The following is an 18,467-nucleotide window of genomic DNA, read 5'->3' on the forward strand; positions in this document are numbered from 1 at the left end:
TGCGTGAGGCATCAACTAGGTTTGTTAGGATTAGGTAGCATCCCATTTGAGCAGGGAGTGTGCCTTGAAATGTGTCACTCTCTGCAGTTGCAACTCTGGGGAAGACTTGCGATAGTGAAATAGCAGAGGTTGAAAAAGAAACCTTTCTCCACAGGAATAGTGCAAGACTACACTTGAGGATGTTGCAGAGACAAAATCTCTGTGTAAGCAAAAACGTGTCTTTGATTTCCAAGAAGGTAACATCTTTTTTAACTTTTGGATAAAAGCCAGTAACAATTAATAAGTGCTTTCTGCTTCAGACTGAACTTCACACTTACCTGTCCCCACATCATAGTCATCCCCAGGAGCTGTCCAGGACAAAAGTAATTCATCAGCATCATCAATTAGCACTACATCAAGATCAGTGATTTTACTGGGTGGAAAGACATCTGGAGGGGTTCCTGGGGGAATGTTTGTCACTACAAAAGAACCTCCTGATGCAGTTCTACTGAAATTGCCCAAGTTTGCTTGGAGGTCATCTATGCTCGGTTCAGGTCTTGGTGGGTTCATTCGTATTTCTCCTATGAAAAATGGTGAAAATGTTGTGTCATATTACACCAGTATAAAGCTAAACACTGTTTTAATATTTTGAGACCCTATTTAATTTAATTCCTATTCAGAAAAGAACTCTGTGAAGATTATTGGCATCCTTCAGTCTCGGAAGACTATGGTATCACGCTCTGTTCTGGAACAGTGTCCTCTCCAGTGCGCGAAGCCTGGGTACAGTAGATATGGAGGATAGACTGCTACCCATGCAGCAAATCCCCCCTCTCCACGTCACTGAAATGGTCCAACTGAAAGGCAGAAGCCAATACAGTTGGTTCCAGTGGCGTTACAGGAGTTGCCAGAACGTGACTGTGTTCAGCCATGAACTGCCTCAGGGACTCCGGCTCCGGATTTTGCCTCGAGGTTGACTCCTGAAGCCTTTCCCCTGAAGATTATAATCCCTTGAAGAATATAATCCCCTGAAGATTATAATTTTCCTTATTAATCACATCTTTTCCCCTCTCCCTTCCTGCCATCTCTTGCTTCTTCTCTTTTTCAATTGTTTCATAGCTATTTCTTCATGAATGTGTTCTACAGTTATCAACTGAAAATAAATATAGGTGGTGCCTCTGTATTCATGAGGGATCTATTCCCAGACCCCCCACGGATTCCGAAAACTGCAGATAATGAAATCCACAGTTTATGGAGCCTCCCTGAGCTCCAAACATGACTGGAGCCGTTCTGAGCCTTGGAGAGGCCGCACGCCACTGCACGTTGCCTCTGCAAGGCTCAAAATTACATCCAGAGCATGTTTAGAGTAACTTTGGTTAAACTGGAAGTAGTAAAAAAAAACCACTTCTGGGTGCCTTTCTGAGTCTCGGAGTCTCGCATGCCACCGAAAGGCTCAGAAAGCCTCTCAGTCATGACTGGAGCTCCAGTTGCATCTGGGAGGTCATCGGGGGGGGGGCAGTCCAGGGGTTCAGCGTCCACGGTGAGTCTACACTGCAGATGCCAAATCTCCGAATAAAGAGGCCCCACCTGTATTCAAAAATAAATTGCTTGTTTTACCTCTTAAACCTGCTCATGATGTCTGGGAACAATGTGGTTCACTCAACAAGCAAATCCACAATCTTTATCTTTATTGGATCTCTGCTCTGCTAAAACTAGCCTTTCCCCCCATCTATAACATTTTCACAATTCATCTATCCCCTCCTGTTGACACTGCAAAAAACACTTCTCATTTCTTATTTTTGGAATCAATTATTGCAATATTATTATACTTCGTTTTCCTACATGTTCTCTTTAGCCTTTATTTGTCTTGAATTCTTCTGTCTGCTTAATTCTTCTCTTCTCTTGTTGGGATTGTATAGGCTGGATTCAACTTCTCTTATGTCTTTGTGGAATCTTGCTCTCCTTATTTTTTGTTTATTCTCCACCTTGATCTATTCATTCATTAGATGCTATTAACCTCCTTTTCAAACCCCCACCTTTCACACCTTGACTTTTTACTTTGCTGATACATTGCTAATATAATGTGCCTGAAATATTCCTCCCCCAATAATTTGCTGGACACCTTATCTGCATGAACTGAACAATCCTTATAAGGTGTGGTGTTTGGAGGAGGAGAATCCTAGTGTCTCCCTTCCTCCAGATCTGCTCCAAGGCCAGAAACAAAGGGCACAATCCTAACTTTGACTTGGGCCAGCTCAAGTCCCTTGGGCCGGCCCAGGAGGGTTGCAAACATGCTGTAAAACACGTTTGCGCCTCTGTGGGAGGAAGCTGCGTCGGCGCATCTAGCTGCGCCGACGCACGGAGGCTGACAGAAGCATCCACGGCTGCTTCCCCGCAGCTGCTTGTGTCGGCGTGCCCCAGCCGACACAAGCGGCAAAGGTAGGCTTGGGGGGGCAGAGAGGAGGAGGGAGAGAGGCATTCCTGTGCAGGGGGAGGGTGGGCGACAGGCGGCCCCAGGGGCGGGTGTGTCAGAAGCCGGAGGCGGGGCTGGGACCTGGCAGTTATGCCAGATCCCAACCCCCGTCTTGGGGGAGAACAGAGCGGCTTCAAGCCGCTCCGCTCTCCTTGGACTTGTGCCACCTCCAGAGGTGACGCAGGTCAGAGGTGACCCATTGGGGCCAGCAGCCCTTACCCAGGGGTAAGGGGAAGAGTTTCCCCTTGCATCTGGTTGAGCTGCTGCCGCCAACGAACCTGCGTTGGATGCAGTGCAACTCTCCCGGCTTGCCTGCTCCAGTGCAGGTTTGGATTGCTCTCATACTCAGTCAGCTTCTCTGCTGTTACAAGGACAAAGCCAAAGCTACGTAGGAAGAGACGCTCTCAAAAGCCTCTCCCAATTTGGGGAGAATTCTCCCCAAAACCCACCCAAGAATACTGGGGCAAGGCTCTGACCAAGTTCAGCCTTCCACAGACAAGGAAAAAGAGTACACACATAAAAAGAAACCTGATTTAAAAAGGGAGGAGTGGATGATACAAAGAGGAAAGAATAAAATCAGCAAGCTGGGAAAACGACTTGGGCACTGGCAGCACTTAGATGTTGATATTAGCACAAATACAAGCAAACAATTACAGGCAGGTGTGAAAGCAAAATAATTCCTGAATGTGACTAAAAGCCCAATCCTATTCAAGGTCAGTCCAGAGTGTGCAATGATGCCCATGCAGCCTCCGCTCCACCACTTCAGCGGGCCTACTCAGGTCTATGCCAGCTGCAATAAATTCAAGTAGGTCCAATGCAACATGTTGGGCCCAGACTGAGGGCATATGCAGGAGTGCCACCACTGCTGCCAAGATCTGCACTGAATCCCATGGGCTACTTTGCACTAGTATTATCACAGAGGAATCCAGATATGGGGTGAAGATGTAGTGATGTGGGCAGGACAAACATGTGAACGTTTCCCAAACAGCTGATACAACACATAACCCAATTCTGTTTTATATGGGTGGTCCAACTACCACAAAACAATTGACTGCTTGATTTGACGAAGCAGATCATGGAAGCACCTTAAGACCCCGGAGAAATGTTTTAAGACCTTTGAAAAACTGAGGAGGTTGCTTCATTACCTTTAAACCCCATCAATTCACACCAGAGGTTAGGCCAAGCAGAGTTGATTACAGTATTATAGGAGAGAGAGTAAGAACGTATGCGTATGAGTGAGCTACACTCAGCCTCCTGGACAGATCAAGACCCACACAAAGTCACTGAGATGAGGGGACTGGCAGGGGAAGCCTACTGTCTCTTCAGAGGGGCCCACATTTTGAGAATTCTTGAGCTAACCTGCCCCCGTCCTGCAGTTTGTCAATAAAGCAATGCTGTTTCTGATGCATTCTTACCATCTTCTTCTATGTAACCTGGTACATATAAAGCCTGGCTCTGTCTGCGGTCCCGTCTGACCGCCTTCTCTTTCCCTTGCACACGCACTTTCAAGTTGTATCTGCCATTTCCTTTGAAGGAAGTGAAATACCTTGTGTAGATTCCATCGTGCTTGAGAATATCCGCACCTTGGCACACAAAAATTTAGGATTAATATCTAACATTGCAATCCTATACACACTTACCTGGAAGTAAGTCCCACTGACCTCAGTGGGGCTTAGATCAGAGTAGACATGCCTAGGATTGTGCTGTGAAACAACCGTTGTACTGCTTACAATTGATAGACCATCAGACAGAATTTTCAGAAGATGCTCATGTCATAATGCCTTCTCCTTTTTTCACCAAAAACCAATGAATGCCTAAATCAGATTGTGGTCATACAGGACCAGTAACAAATGAATGTCTTGATTTGCAAAATTAACAATACCTTTCTAATAACTACTACCAATGCAGGTCTACACAACAGAAGATGATTCACCAAGTCAAACACAGCCCACCATCATCTATTGTGGCTGACCATGTGTTTGATAAGTCCTACGTTTTGACAATCCCAAGCAGTCAACAAAAACAAGAGGTTTATCAAACCTTTGATGAGCTGCCAGTCCAGAAGCACTAGACTGAGTTCTGAATGGATGGTCACTATACCCCCTCCCCCCAAGATTCCCCACAAAGGGACATCCTTGTCCATGGAGATGAAGGCAGTTATGGCAGCCAAACAGGGTGGCCTGGTGCACAATGGTAAAGTCGAAGGAATCCAAACTAAAGTGTGCTAGGAGCAAAAAGAAAGTCTCTGACCGTAAGCAGAGTCCTTTTCCTGTGCAACTGCAAGCATCCCACCCCTCCACCTCATCATGAAAACACAGAATTAAGACCAGGATTTCCAAAGGCTTCATTTCACTGTTTAGAGAATAAGCCCTGACTCCCTCCTTGTTGCCAACAAACTAACACTAGTAAGACTAGTCCTCTTCTCACAAGTTGGAGTCACAATGATTTCTCCCCCTTACAGTGCAATCCTAAGCATACTTTCTCAGCACATGTCCCAGTGTGTCCAGTGGGGCTTATTCCCTTCCAGCAGTTTCTAACAAAACCGGTTCTTTTTCAGCACTGTCCCTGTTTCTCATTACAGGTAAGCTCTCCAAGCTTTCCACCAATCTCAGTTCCACCAGAACTCAGCCCAGGAGTCTGTTTTCAGATACAAAACCTTGAGTGCCTTGGAATTGGAAAAAGTACCTCTGAGCATGTGCAAAATGTGCTTCCCTCACTACTACACCTCATTCACTTAGAATTCAGGAGCAGTTTACCTTTGGTCATTCAGTGAGTTCAGGGTTTTCAGTACACAAGATGAGCAAGGAGACCCCTATGCTGTATTGCTCTATCTCCCTTAAAGGCAGGAATGCTCAAGATATGGAGAACGGAGGAGAATGTAGCATTATGACATGGATCATGCTGACCCAGCACAGTTTATTCTCCAAACCATCATGGAGTTGCAAAGATGCAACTGGCTCATTGTGGACATAGATGAGATCATAAAAGAACTCTACAACTTCATGTATGCACAGTGCCTTACCCTGCATGATGGGCTACATCTGAAGTCTCTTAACTTCCCTTCCGCCTCCTCAGAGGTGATGGAGCAGAAGCTCTCTGGATCTCAGAGGAAGAAGCGGAAGCACAAGGAGAACCAAAGGTTCTTGCCCCAGCTGGCAGGCAGGCAGGCAGATTTAGCACATCCTTTGCATGCAGGCGGCCTCATCCCTAACTTCTCCAGTTATGAAAGATCATACTAAACAGTTTCGGAAAGACCTCTCCTAGAGAAGCTGGAGGGGCACTGCCAGTCAGATGGGACAATGCTGGCTGGGCTAAATGGGCCAAGGAAGGTCCAACTTGCTATATGTCAGCATTAGACTGCTTTAAATCTATCCTCATAGACAAATTCCGCATGGTATCATAGATGCTTCAAAATAAATGTACCTGAACCATCATCAAGAAGTGTAATCTCTTCAGCAGTTCCAGATTCTGATTCAACTGTGGCTATGACGTTTGCACCAATCACAGGCAAAAACCCTTGACCGACCTCTGCATAAACGACCATTGGATTAGGATAGCTGTTGGAGTCTAGATTCATGTAGGACTTCACAGTCACTGGAGGCTCACTTAAAGATGCTGCTCGGGTGGTGACCGTCATCGATATGACTTGAGCCGTACTGTGGGTATTCTGAATGGAGTAAGCCCAGTCTCCCACCTGCAGATCAAAGTTTTTGAAGTTGGAAATTAAATGAAATATTCCGTATCCAGGCTTTGCTTTCCTTGGGTTATGATGTTTGATAGGCTTTTCACAAGACACAAACAGTGCAGGCCTCTGCAGGCCAAGTCAGTGGTACGTCCCATTGTGTTCAATAGGACTTCTCTCCAGGAAAATGTGTCTAGGATTGCAGCTGAAGAGCCTTGGGCTCCAGGGTGAGACAGTGAGAAATGAGCTGCATTTGTGTGGCCTCCAGTGAGCCTGGGTCATTCTCATTCTTATACATGTGAATCAAAAGCCTTTTGGGGTGTAAGAGTTAAACGTGCCTCTGAGTCAGGAAGTCAGGACAATGTGACCCTTGGCTAGCAGAAGTTTGGGAAATGGAGGTCCAGGCACCTCATGAAAGCTGTGAACAGTACGAGGTGCTCTGCTTCCCTCAGCCCACTTTCCTGTTGAACAATAGTATCAGAGAGGCTGTAGAAGAGTGTGCACATTCTGCAGGTGAGCCTCAGGTTCAGGGCAGTTTGTGAGGATCTAGGTGGTGTGCCTATGCCTGTGTGCCCATCACACTTCTAACACGCAGGAGCTGTGAAGCACCCGAGCAATGCATTCAGAAGGCACGACCAGCCCTGATAATCAGGTCATGGGGCTAGAGAAATGCTAATTTGGAATTTTGAGAGTCAGTAGAACATGTACAGAGTGCTGCACCCTGAACTTCTGGAATTAAATGGCTGGGGGGGGGGGGATAAAGCTCTAGTGAGGCTCTAGTGAGCTCTAGTGAGGCCCTTCCCCAGTTGCTGAATTCATGAGGATACTGAAGCTGCAGCAATATGTTTATATTGTTGGCAGTGCTTGCCTACTTTCTAAAATGAACAGCCACATTCTTAACATCTGTAGACCTAAATACATTTAGTTCTTGCTACCTGTGGATTTGCAGCTTGCAAATTTGCTGATCTGCAGGGATAAGGATTAACATGTACCTTGGTTTATTTATCGTGTGTTCTCAGCTGTCGTAGTCTCTACTGCCTTCGGAAGGTCTCTGCTAGCTTCCTGAATGCAGCAGAGACCTTCTTAACTTCTCTGCTGGCTTTCTGCTGCCAATCTCTGCTAGATTTTGAGGCTTTCCCCTGCTTGCAGGTAAGCTAACTCCTCCCCCTCACCTGTTGATACTATTGGATCAATGATTTATTATTCACAGATTTGCTATCCTCTGGGGTTTTCAGGAACCGAACCCCAAGGGACAACGAGAATTGACTGTACATACAGAAAAATAATGACATTTCAGCTCATACCTCTGCAGTTCCTTCAATCCTTAGTCGAGCCATTCTGACATTGGTATCACCAATTTCAAAGGCTTTTTGGGAGTATCTTTTCCCTCTTGGATCTGTCAGGCCTATTTTTGGTGGAGCTGTGCTCGCGCCCCATGTAACCACAAAGAACGTGTCATTTCCCACAGTTCTGTCAATGGACACAGTACCAGACAACCATTCGGAGGGACCGATGCTTTGGCTTGTACTTTCGAGCTGTTAAAAAAAATGATCCTTTTATAAGTAGTGTTTATTTTATTTCATAGAAAGCAAACAAGTCAGGTTTCCCTTACATGTTGCAACAATACATATTGTTTTAGCAGAACACTTAATAATAGTTATATATACAAAACTGGGACAAATTCTTGACCGAATGCAGTTGATGATCAACCCAAACAAGTGGTTGAAATCTCAAGTTACAAAACTCAATTCACAAATGAAGAGAAGAAAATGTGCCATACATGTGACATGGAACAGAGTTAGAGAAGATATTCTAACTCCATGTACCAAATACTGGGAAGTGCAAGGAAATGGTTTTCTAAAGAATTAAAACTTCCCGTAAATCTGACGATTGAGTCTACAGAGGTGCCCCCACATGGCGCAGACTGCTGCCACCACATCCAAATTTATACTGGTGAGCAAAAGCTTCAAATGCTCTGTATCCACATGTGCAGGTGGGGCCTCTTTATCAGGGGATTTGGCATCCGGGGATTTACCCTACTGCAAATGTCGAACCCTTGAATTGCCCTCCCTGCAGACCTCCCAGATGCAACTGGAACCTTGTTCTGGCTGTGTCTGGGAGGCTTTTGGAGCCTTGGAGAGGCCATGCATCACTTTGTAGCCTCTCTGAGGCTCAGAACGACTCTGGATGCAACCAGAGCAAAAATGGGCTCCGAAAATAACAGATTTCCTAATCTACAATTTTCAGGATCTGCGGGGGGGGGGGGGGGGCTGGAAATGGAACCTCCGAGGATAAAGAGGCTCCATCTTTACAACTGAACTGGGGCCAGTGAGGGTCCAGTCCTATCCAACTTGCCAGCGCTGATACAACCATGTGCCACATCCTGTGGTTAGGGGTGTGGGAGTCACAGAGTCCTCTCAGGGTAAGGGAACATGTTGCCTTTCCTCAGGGCTGCATTGCACCTGCATCAGAACTGGAAGGTTGGATAGGATTTGGCCTTGAATTTGGCTGTTTTTTTCTTTACTCCTCCAAAAAATCCTACAATAATAATAACAGACTATTTATTTAAAAGATTTGTGGACTGCAGAATTGATTAACTCTCATTAGGACAATTCAATCACTGTAGAGAAAGTGTGACAAACTCGTTGGCTGACTGGGAGAAATCTCCACTGAACTGGTGATGAAATGTGAATTGTAAGAATGTTTGTATGGGGGACTCATCTAAGCCCTTTCGTTATTATTAACAATGGCAAAATAAGAACTGCTCTCATATACGTAAATGCTCAGATGTCAGCAAGATTCCACACAAAAGTGCCCAAACATCTTATTTATTTGAGGACTAACATCTATGCATCACTTTTACACAAGCCAGTTTTGCTAATTTTCTCTTGCTTCCTCCCCATCTTCAGCGCAAAACATCAACCTCAAATATCCAACTCCTTAAATATACACATACATCCTACCCTTTTAAAAAAACAACCAAAGAAAAATCTCAGCCAGCCCATGAATTTTAAGTAACATGTGCTTTGGCTTTTAGGATCAGCTCATTTTTTTTTGCTTCTGTAAAAATATTGTATTTATGTATACAATATATGTAGACGTAAACAATGTCTATACAATGTATGTATTTGTATCATTGATGTGATATTTGAGACATAAAAATACAATTTTTAAAAAACGTAAAAGTTTGATTAAAACTCCATGGTACTGGGGGGGAAAAAACACCCGAGCCTTGGGCAAGACATAAACAGCAGCCTCTGTGTCGTGCTGGGGAGCTGACATCTGCTCAGGGAGCAACCTGCTGATGTCTGCCTGCCACTTGAGAAGTACCAGCTTGGAATGATGTGCTCTTGAATTGTAATTCAGTTAATCATAATACTTTGGACTGTAAGCCTGCTGGCAGGAACTTTTTTTTAACATTTGTGTACATGCCTACCAAACTGAGAAACAACAACAACAGCAACAGAAACAACAAGCGAAGCCCAGCTTGCTCTTTGAAATTCAGACCTGAATTGATTGTTGAAAGACAGATCCACTTCCTGACGAAATTCCACTGAAAGCGTCTATGAGGCCATTGGAATCCAAACTGTCAGTGGCAGCAAATTTCAAACCTCCTGTAACACAATACAATTATCAGGAAAATCTGTCAGCTGCAATAAAATCTAAAATACACTTGGAGGTGGGGAGGAGGCGTTTTGGGGTGGGGGGAGGGCGAATGGCAGGTGTTCCCGGGGGTGGGAGGGGAGCAGGAGGCGGGGCTAGTTTGGATTGTGCCCAATGTCCCTTTGCTCAGTGATTTAAAAACAGCCTTGCTGAGCTATAATGCATCAAGCAGACAACCAGTCTCTCTCCAGGCGCTTAGAAAGGCTGCACTCTGAGGAAGCAACCCTTCCCTTCACCAGGAGCCACAGCAAGGAGGAAAGTATGGAGGTGATAATCACTGCCATTTAGCATTCTTTCACATGCTCAGGGAAAGGGACGGGTTGCTTGCCTTGAAGTGAAGCTGTTCTAAGTGCCTGGAGAGAGAATGATGGATTGTCAGCTGGCTGCAGTCTCTCCCATTAATGAGGCTATTGTTGAGGGACTTCTTCCTTTCAAGGACCCTTCTCATTGTGTTGAGATAAAACCATGGGTAAAAAAATTCATGGATAATTAGGTTATACCTGTATGTGTATATATCGGGGGGGGGGGGCTTTCAAAACTTACTGAGAGTTTTGTATTCTCTCATACTGCACAGAACTCTGGATGAATGAAACATAAGAGGATATAGGAACAGGTTGTCAGATGTTGAGTGGATATGTAACCAAGGTTCTCTAATCACTTTATATTTATAAAATAAAAGAGGTTTAATAATTTTGTAGGACAACTGTTTGTAGTAATGCACATAATTTTGATATATTTTGGGGCTTAAGCAACATTACAGAATTTTGGAAGTAAGTAGACAAGACATTTAAAGAAGTTGTGGATTATAATCCACATAAGCCTAGAGGTTCCCTCCATCCTCTTCTCAGGTGCTGGCTTACATCGTGCCGATGTGTTCAGTGCTGCTGCCTCTACCACTTCCTCTAAGAGTGAATTCTGGAAAGAAGGCAAATGAAGCACACAGTGCGGGGGGATGCAAGTCCAGAGACGGCAATGCTGGACTATTCAGAGGAGGACCATCAAGGACCATCTCTTGGGTGGTCCTTGTGTGCTCTCTGACTGTGTCAGGCAGGAGGGCAGATCCTTCCAGTACACACCATCAATGGTGTGTGTTTGGGGGAGAAGTGCACATGTGCTTGGGGGTGTGTGCACTGTTTGTGTATTTGCTTATGGGATTTATGTCCTTGCTGGGTAGTAGGGTTGGGTAGCGGAACTGGGGGTGCATGGTGGAACTGGGACAGAGTCAGGCAGTGATTTGGCATGGACCACTCCTGAGAAGATGCGATTTGGACACCAAATGGGAAGGTATCTGGAGGGAGGAAAAAAGACCCGCCCTTTAATGCTTTGTAGCAGAATGGGATGAGATTTCAAGAACATGAGAATGAAGAAAATGTCATTTCCTCTTCCCCCTCCAGCACTAGAAACCTCCACTTCCAGCTGACTTGGAACCCTGAAGAAAAGCAAGGCTGGTACCACTGACAGGATCTACTACAAGCTTTTGTTCCAGGACTCCACTTCTGTCTGCTCATTCCTTAACCCTTTATCTATGTGAGCAATAGCACAGCAGGGCCCACTCTGTTGCCCCCAGCATCGAGTACTGCCTCTGAACCTGGGGTTTTCACGGAGCTACCATGGCTAGTACGAGAGGTTCTGTGGATGAAGCAGGCAGGAGGAGCTTTGTGTGGATAAGAGGAACTTGGCAGAGCGGCTGGGAAACAAGGCAGTCCACTTTGGGAAGGGAGCAGCTGCCACCATGTTGCATAGCTGGCAAGACTTGGGCATTCTGCCTACTCACTTACCGGTCATGTCTGACAACATTTCTAGTTCTTTTGCAGCGCTTGGTCCCAAGGCAATGGTGTGAATTTTTGACCCACTTCTTTTTACTTCAGAAAAGCAAGAGCCGATACTTGAATCTTCTCCGTCTGTCAAGAGCACAATCTCACAGCCTTCAGTACTTGGATACTGCCTTTGAAACACCTGTGTTAAAAAGAGTGTTTTAAATTTAAGCAAAAATAAAGAACGGAATGGGGAAGGCAGAGGATGCTGCTTGGAATTAAAATGTCAGGAAAAGTCTACAGAGCTCTACAAACATGATGTTCTTGTTTGTATTGCTCACTGGCATGAACTTGGACAGAATTCACTTTTCTACCTCCTGGGGAGAACAGGGCTGTGGACCACCCAAGGCAAACAAAGGGTCCGTGCACCCACCATTCCACAGTCCCATTTTAACCTCCAATGATTGCTATTCAGGAAGCAGCACATACACAAAGAAAAGCAATTGTAGAACATGTAGCTGGGCCCTCAGCATCCTGTTTTGACTAGGCACAAAAGGGTAGAGGAGGCACCCAGCAGCTCTAGCTGGGCATGCAAAGTGGCACACTAGCTCCCTTTCGTCAATTTCCTCTTTTTCCCCTCCTGTCTCCCACCTAGCCTCAAGTCAGTAGGATGCTGGCAGCGTACACAGGAATTATAGCCCTGCTGTGCTACGCAAGCTGCTGGCACCAGTTCTTCATTCTTCTTAACGCTGGAAGAGAGGAGGAGCATGTTTTGCAGCCACAACATGCAACACCTACTCAGGGCAGCTGCAGAGCAATATAATGACTATGGTATTTTTACACCTCTCTGTCTTTTGTTTTAGTCTTGGCCCCAGGAGGTGATTTTGGAGGACAAAGCCTTTGTGTATCAGTCCAAAAGATACAACTGTTTGGATCTGATCTTTTTAAAAGGGTAAAGCTCGCTGCCTTTGTAAGTCAGGAACCCAATACCCTGTCCCTAGCAGCAGTGAAGGAGAAGCCTCACTACAGAGGTATAGCACATTTGCTACTTCCTAAGTAAAATCCTAGCTGTGTTCCTTATTCTACCCGCTATCTAGAGACTGGTCAACCTCTGTTAGAGACCTTGGCGTGATTTGAGAATGATTACATTTTGGTTAAGAATATATGGTCACATTGTTCAGATTGTAACAGCCTGATAACTTTTATCTGACTCTCCCACCCATCAGGACATAGATCTTGCTAAAAAATTAAGATTGATGGGAATCAATACAGATTCATTAGGTGCGTTAAGTCAAGTAGAGGCTTATAGAATGGACAAGTTACATTATTGGACATAAAACGGCAGGCGCTTTGGAGTGCAGCAAATAAAATATGCTCTCCGCTGCACTCACACATTCCTATTAAAGCTGGCCAACTGGCTTTCTTTTTTACTTTCTAAAATGCCCACAGGAATGGTGAGCATATTTACTAGAAAGGTATAATGCTATGTCTTTGGCCATGTTGTATTCAGTGTAACTCCTTATGATGAGAGGCGACGCTCTTGCAAGATGGTTGTGTGGAATCACTTGTGCATATGCTGTGATATTGAGGTTAGTTGAATTTGGATAAAGTGCAGTCTGTCTTATCTGCTGAGACACCCGAAGAGAGTAGCAGTCTATTTAAACCAGATTATAAAGTCCCAAGAAGTGAGTTCTCCTATCTCTTCACTCCAGGGGAGCTGGCTGGCTTATGCCCTTATGTTTATGTTGAATGTCTTATGCTGTACATATTATTCACTATTATGCCAATAAAGGTTCCTGCTGCTGCTGCTGCTGCTACTACTACTACTACATTTGCTCTTTCTCCATTAAGCAGGGGGAGAGGTGTGTGGCAGCACCAAGAAAGGGGAAAATAATGAATTAAACATGAAAAAGGTAAGAAAATGTTAGGACATTGCTGCAGGAATAAATGTCTTGTCCTCTCTTTAAAAAGACCAGATCAACATTCCTTCACTTAAATGATATCATGGAAGAATGTGCAGACAATCAATATGTTCATCTTGTGTTGAGTGGCCTGCAGAGGGAGCAGATGCTTTAATTCTGAGCTGGACTGTTTAACTCTTCCTTAGTACTTAATGATGAGCCTGAAGAACCAGATGAAATGAATGTGGGAGCTTACAACTAACGAAGAGTCATTCAGTTGGTGGATCCAATCATATTTCCCCAAGCTATTGGTTTTGTTACACGGGACGTCACACTTTCCCAGCATTCACACAGTAATACATTGTAGTCCCCAACTACATTAAACTATCTACTTTTTCCTTTGAGCTGGGTGCACATCTCCCTTCAACAATGGCTTGGAAATCTACTTTTAAATTCTGGTTACGTCTTTTCTTCAAGACTGACCCTGATTCCCTTCTTGTTCATTTTCTTAAAGACCCTTTCCAATCCTCCTGGTCTGCGCATTGTATATCTAAATTAGCCTCTATAGGCATTCTTTTAGACTCTCTTTTTAATTGTAATTTTAATCAGGCGCTATCCCTCATTTACGAAAGACTTTGGGAATCTGAACATCTATGGCTATCCTCTAACCTGAACCGGGTATGCTCCCCCATTTACTACGGAATTTTCCCCTCTTTTGCCAATGGCTATTCTTTCATGCAAGCCTGGCTAAATATTTTCCCCTCTGCAGTGCTGAACGGTTGATATACTTGGGTACCTTTTGACCAAAGGCGTTGCAATAATTGCGGCATAGAGCCTGATACTGTCACTCATATTCTTTGCGTTTGTCCTGTGTTTAGTAAGCTTCGCTGCTCTATTCTGGGCCCTGTTCTCTCCAGTTATTCTGGTCCCCCCAACCTTCTCGCAGCGTTTCTTTTATATGACTTTTCGCAAGAAACTACAATCCTTGTTGCCGAGTTTCTTGCAAAAGTTTCTACGTATTTCTAACAGTTTAAGGCAGCCCTGACTGGTGTATTTGAGCAAGCAAATTCCTTATGGTTTCGTTCTTGTGTACCTTTACTGTGGGTTTATATTTGTGATTGTATATTTATTATGTGTGATGCCATTAAAGGTTGTTGGAGGAATATATTGTTGCTAGAAAAATGCTTCCTCTCCCCTAGCGATGATCAGGAGTGACACGCCACCCATGCCATTATGTGCATTTTCAGGATCTTTTATTGCCTTTCTAGGCATCCGTTTATCCTAAGTACAGATGGCCTTCAGTGCAGCAGTACTGGTTGCAGGGAGACAATAAGTAGCAGAGGTTGCAGTGTTCAACTGCAGTGTTCCTGCAGTTCAGGAACCACCAAGAGAGAATGGGAGCTTGCATCTTGTAGCACACCTATGCTTAAATCTTCAAAGATCAGCATGGAAATGATCGGATGACGTCACTGAAACGCGTTAGCACTTAAAATGCTCACACTGGCCCATCATACTACAGTGCCTGAGCTTCCAAAGCCACTATATCCATTTGTTGTTTCCTCCATGAAGTATATGTAAGCCAGTCATGGTACATATATCTAAACGCACTCTCCGATGAACAATGAACATTTTTTTCACGCACTGCTACTGTTTGGATGGCTCTTGAAACAAAGAAATGGAGCTTGGTAAGGTTAACAGCTGGGAGTCTGCTTGTATTAGATCCCCAACTTGTCCCAGGAAAAAAAGTGATTCTTCCAAATAGTATTGAACACTACCAGCCCAATCTCACCCAGCGCCAAAGCAGCCATGTCAAAAAAGGGTGCACTTGCATCCTATGGTGTGGGTGTGTGATTGGACAGCCCGCAAGATGTAAGTGAAAACATTTTGTACTTATCTCCTTGCAGGCTGCGTGATCGCCAATAGGTCTCCCCAGACATATGCCACCTATTTTGGTGGTGTATGTCTGAAAAGAGGAATGAGTGGGAAGGTTTACAGAGGGGATAAGATCTGGCAGATGCCATTGCCACTGGATCCACCCCATCCTGCCTCCTTTCCGCCCCATTTCCTTACCCCCTCCCTACCCAGAAAGGTCTTCCTACTCCTTCGCCCTCTCCACCCATGGCCAACCCCCCACCACAGCCTTATTTGTGCTGGGGCACCAGAAAAGGCACTGTTATCTGATTGCCCAGCTGTGCAAAAAGGTGGGTCATGTTTTGTGATCACATCAAAGCATTCTACACTCCCAGAACACAAGTTCCAGGGGTGCAGCAGGCCCACAGGATTGGGCTGTAAGTTCCCTAGGTATGTACCAGTTCTGTTCAGGAGGTCTGTATGGAAGTTGGAATGTACAGAGGTTGAAACAGCTGGTTCTTGCCAGCCCTATCATGTTTGTGCAAAACCACCATAAAGGATGTACTGAACCTGGGCAAAAGCAGTGACGCAGCTGTCCATAACTCAGATGTCTGCAGCTCCAGAAGCCAGTGTAATAAAATGGGCTGGTTTTCCAATAATTGAGTTCAAAAAGAATTTTCCTAACTAGAAAATAAACAGCATAATCAGGAAGGGATAAAAGTAACGGGAAAATGTACTTCTTTACCTGAAATCCTTCATGCACTCCTGAGCAGATGCTAGTTCCCCCATCTGCTACGGTAGGCAAATGCGTTGTAAGAGAATTGCGAACACTGTCTCCAACGATTTGTTGCAAATTACTCTGGGTTTGTGCATTGTTATTGAATGTGACAATTCCAACCCAGGAGTTTGTTTCAATGATCTGAAGGAGGAAGACTTCTGCAGCTTGCCTCAGTCGACTGATGCGATCATGCTGTGTATACAGAAGAAACGTTGGCAATGCCATTCAGGAAAGGCAGCAATGATAACAGCAAGATGACAATTCTGGTAGATCATCGCATTAGGAAATATACAGCTTGATAAACACATATGCCTATACAGTATAGACCAGTGGTTCCCAAAGTCCTTGTCAGGGGGGAGAGGGGTGGCAGGAACACAATTCCCAAGATTTCACAGCTGCTGGTGCTGCTCAGGGGTGGTTTACCTCCAGGGGTGGTGACCTCCAGGGGGTATAGGGAGCCCCGCAGAGCCCTCCATAGGGCTCTCCAAGTCTCTGTAAGTGCAAAAAAAGCGATTGGAAACCACTTTTGGTTTCCTATCGTGAAACTGGAAGTGGTTTCCAGATGCTTTTTTCAGACTTACAGAGGCTTGGGGAGCCCTGCAGAGGACTCCGTGGGGCTCCCTGCACTCCCCCTGGAGGCCGATGCTGTGGAAGGTAAATAAAAAGAAACCCAATGAGCCCCGGCAACAGTGTGAGCCTGGGGATTGTGTTGCTGCCTACCCCCTGCCCCTGCTGCTTAAGGGGCCAGAGCAGAGTGCTTCCCTGACTAGTGGGGTCACAACCCACCAGTTTGGGAACCACTGATATAGACAAATGCATAATCAGTCCCTTTGCGATATGCAGCCATCTCATTCCTTATGGAATCTGAAAACTTCTTTGGTTGAAAGTGGTATATAAATATTCTTAATAACAACAACAGAGCTGCCTGAACAACCTCACCAGCATGCCGTGTCCCGAGTGTAATTCTTACAGCATTACAAAAAAGAAAAAGGCTAAAATTCATTTAAAATATTCTGAAGTTTGGTGCTGAGCAATACAGCTGTCTGTGCTCTGCTTTCAGCCAACAGGAACTACATGTTCTGGCTAACGCTGCTCCAACAAGAGCAGTGCACTCTGGCCTATGTGGGGCTCATTGCTTGCTGCCAGGAAATGCTCTGGGAGAGGAAACGGTGGGCAAGGCAGCCACCCCTAGATGCCTTCTTCAGCAAGAAGCCCGGAGTTCCCAAGGGTGAGTCACAACTCGGCTCAGCCTCCAGGGACCAGCTCCTCTCCTCTTCCACTGCCTCTATGTAGGAGGAGTGGCTGAAGCAGTGGGCAATGATGCAGCAGGCTCTGACCTAATGCACTACTGAGTACAGTAGTGTCAACACATTACATTAGAACAGTGTTCAGCTCCTCAAGCTCTGCATCACACAATGTTCTCTGTGGGAACACGTCCTGGAACACATCCACAGCATTCTAGGAGATATTACTACACAATATGCGTAGATGGGTGGATGTCACTAGATTCTCTCCTATTTGAACCTGTGATTGTAATCTGGTAAATGTATAAGCTGACATACCTGATTAGAAAGGACAAACATTGACTTCAGTATGTCAAACACAGTATTTGGTATAGGACAGAGATGCTGACTCAGAACTCCTTTAATTTCATCATTCAAAATGTCAAATTCTCTGAAAACAAGCAATGGAAAAGACAGACTCACCAAGCCCATACTCCCAGAAACATCAAGTACTAGACACACAACTCTGTCCTGTGCTTGCAGCAAGGAGATGGTGGGGGCAGGTGGAGGGGCAGCGATAGGAGACGAGCTGGCAAAGTCAGCAGAGTCCATGATAACTTCCCAGGTGCTCCTGTAGTTGCACAGTTTGTTCTGCATGTTTGTGGCCTGGATATTATGGTTACTTTGGTTACAGAACTGGGTAACCTTTTTTAAAAATTAAAAATAACAAAAAATAACAAAAAAACCAGGAAGATAGGTTAGAAGGACATACAAGAACTGAAATAAGACTCATAGCCTCTCAAATGACATTAGAAATACTTACTGAATGTAGACTTTGCATGTACATTATGGATGCTGGAGCACTTTGCTTTCTTTCTGGCACAAACTGGCATCCAGCCTCATACAGTCCATTTTGGCGATTAATTCGGCATTCTCTGGTTTTCCCTGTGCTTTCTCGAAATAAATTTACACCAGTAACTGCAGCTGAGCATCTAAACAGTATAAAAAGCAAGTATTGTTAGGAAGTCAAAACAGTACAGAAATTATTATTCCCCCACGATATAAATACAACATGTGACTAATAAGCGTTTGGTCCTGGTAATATACATCAGCCACAGTGGTGCAAAGTAGCGCTACACCACTGCTATAATGAGATGCACCCAATA

At 44.9% G+C, this 18,467-nt stretch overlaps 1 protein-coding gene across 2 annotated transcripts in view; it reads right to left on the reverse strand.

Annotated features, from left to right (window-relative positions):
- Positions 1 to 18,467, reverse strand: part of LOC136647707 (calcium-activated chloride channel regulator 1-like) — a 48,002-nt gene that overhangs the window by 4,046 nt on the left and 25,489 nt on the right. For both annotated transcript variants that reach the window (XM_066623411.1, XM_066623412.1), the window contains 9 exons: positions 18,125 to 18,293; positions 17,785 to 18,006; positions 16,046 to 16,270; positions 11,573 to 11,750; positions 9,639 to 9,745; positions 7,436 to 7,666; positions 5,873 to 6,143; positions 3,865 to 4,032; positions 318 to 560 (listed from right to left, as the gene is read on the reverse strand). In XM_066623411.1, coding sequence (XP_066479508.1) covers positions 318 to 560; positions 3,865 to 4,032; positions 5,873 to 6,143; positions 7,436 to 7,666; positions 9,639 to 9,745; positions 11,573 to 11,750; positions 16,046 to 16,270; positions 17,785 to 18,006; positions 18,125 to 18,293 — 1,814 coding nt within the window. The remainder of the gene's footprint in view (positions 1 to 317; positions 561 to 3,864; positions 4,033 to 5,872; positions 6,144 to 7,435; positions 7,667 to 9,638; positions 9,746 to 11,572; positions 11,751 to 16,045; positions 16,271 to 17,784; positions 18,007 to 18,124; positions 18,294 to 18,467) is intronic.

This window comes from Tiliqua scincoides, chromosome 4 (assembly GCF_035046505.1).
Source record: "Tiliqua scincoides isolate rTilSci1 chromosome 4, rTilSci1.hap2, whole genome shotgun sequence".
Lineage (NCBI taxonomy): Eukaryota > Metazoa > Chordata > Lepidosauria > Squamata > Scincidae > Tiliqua > Tiliqua scincoides.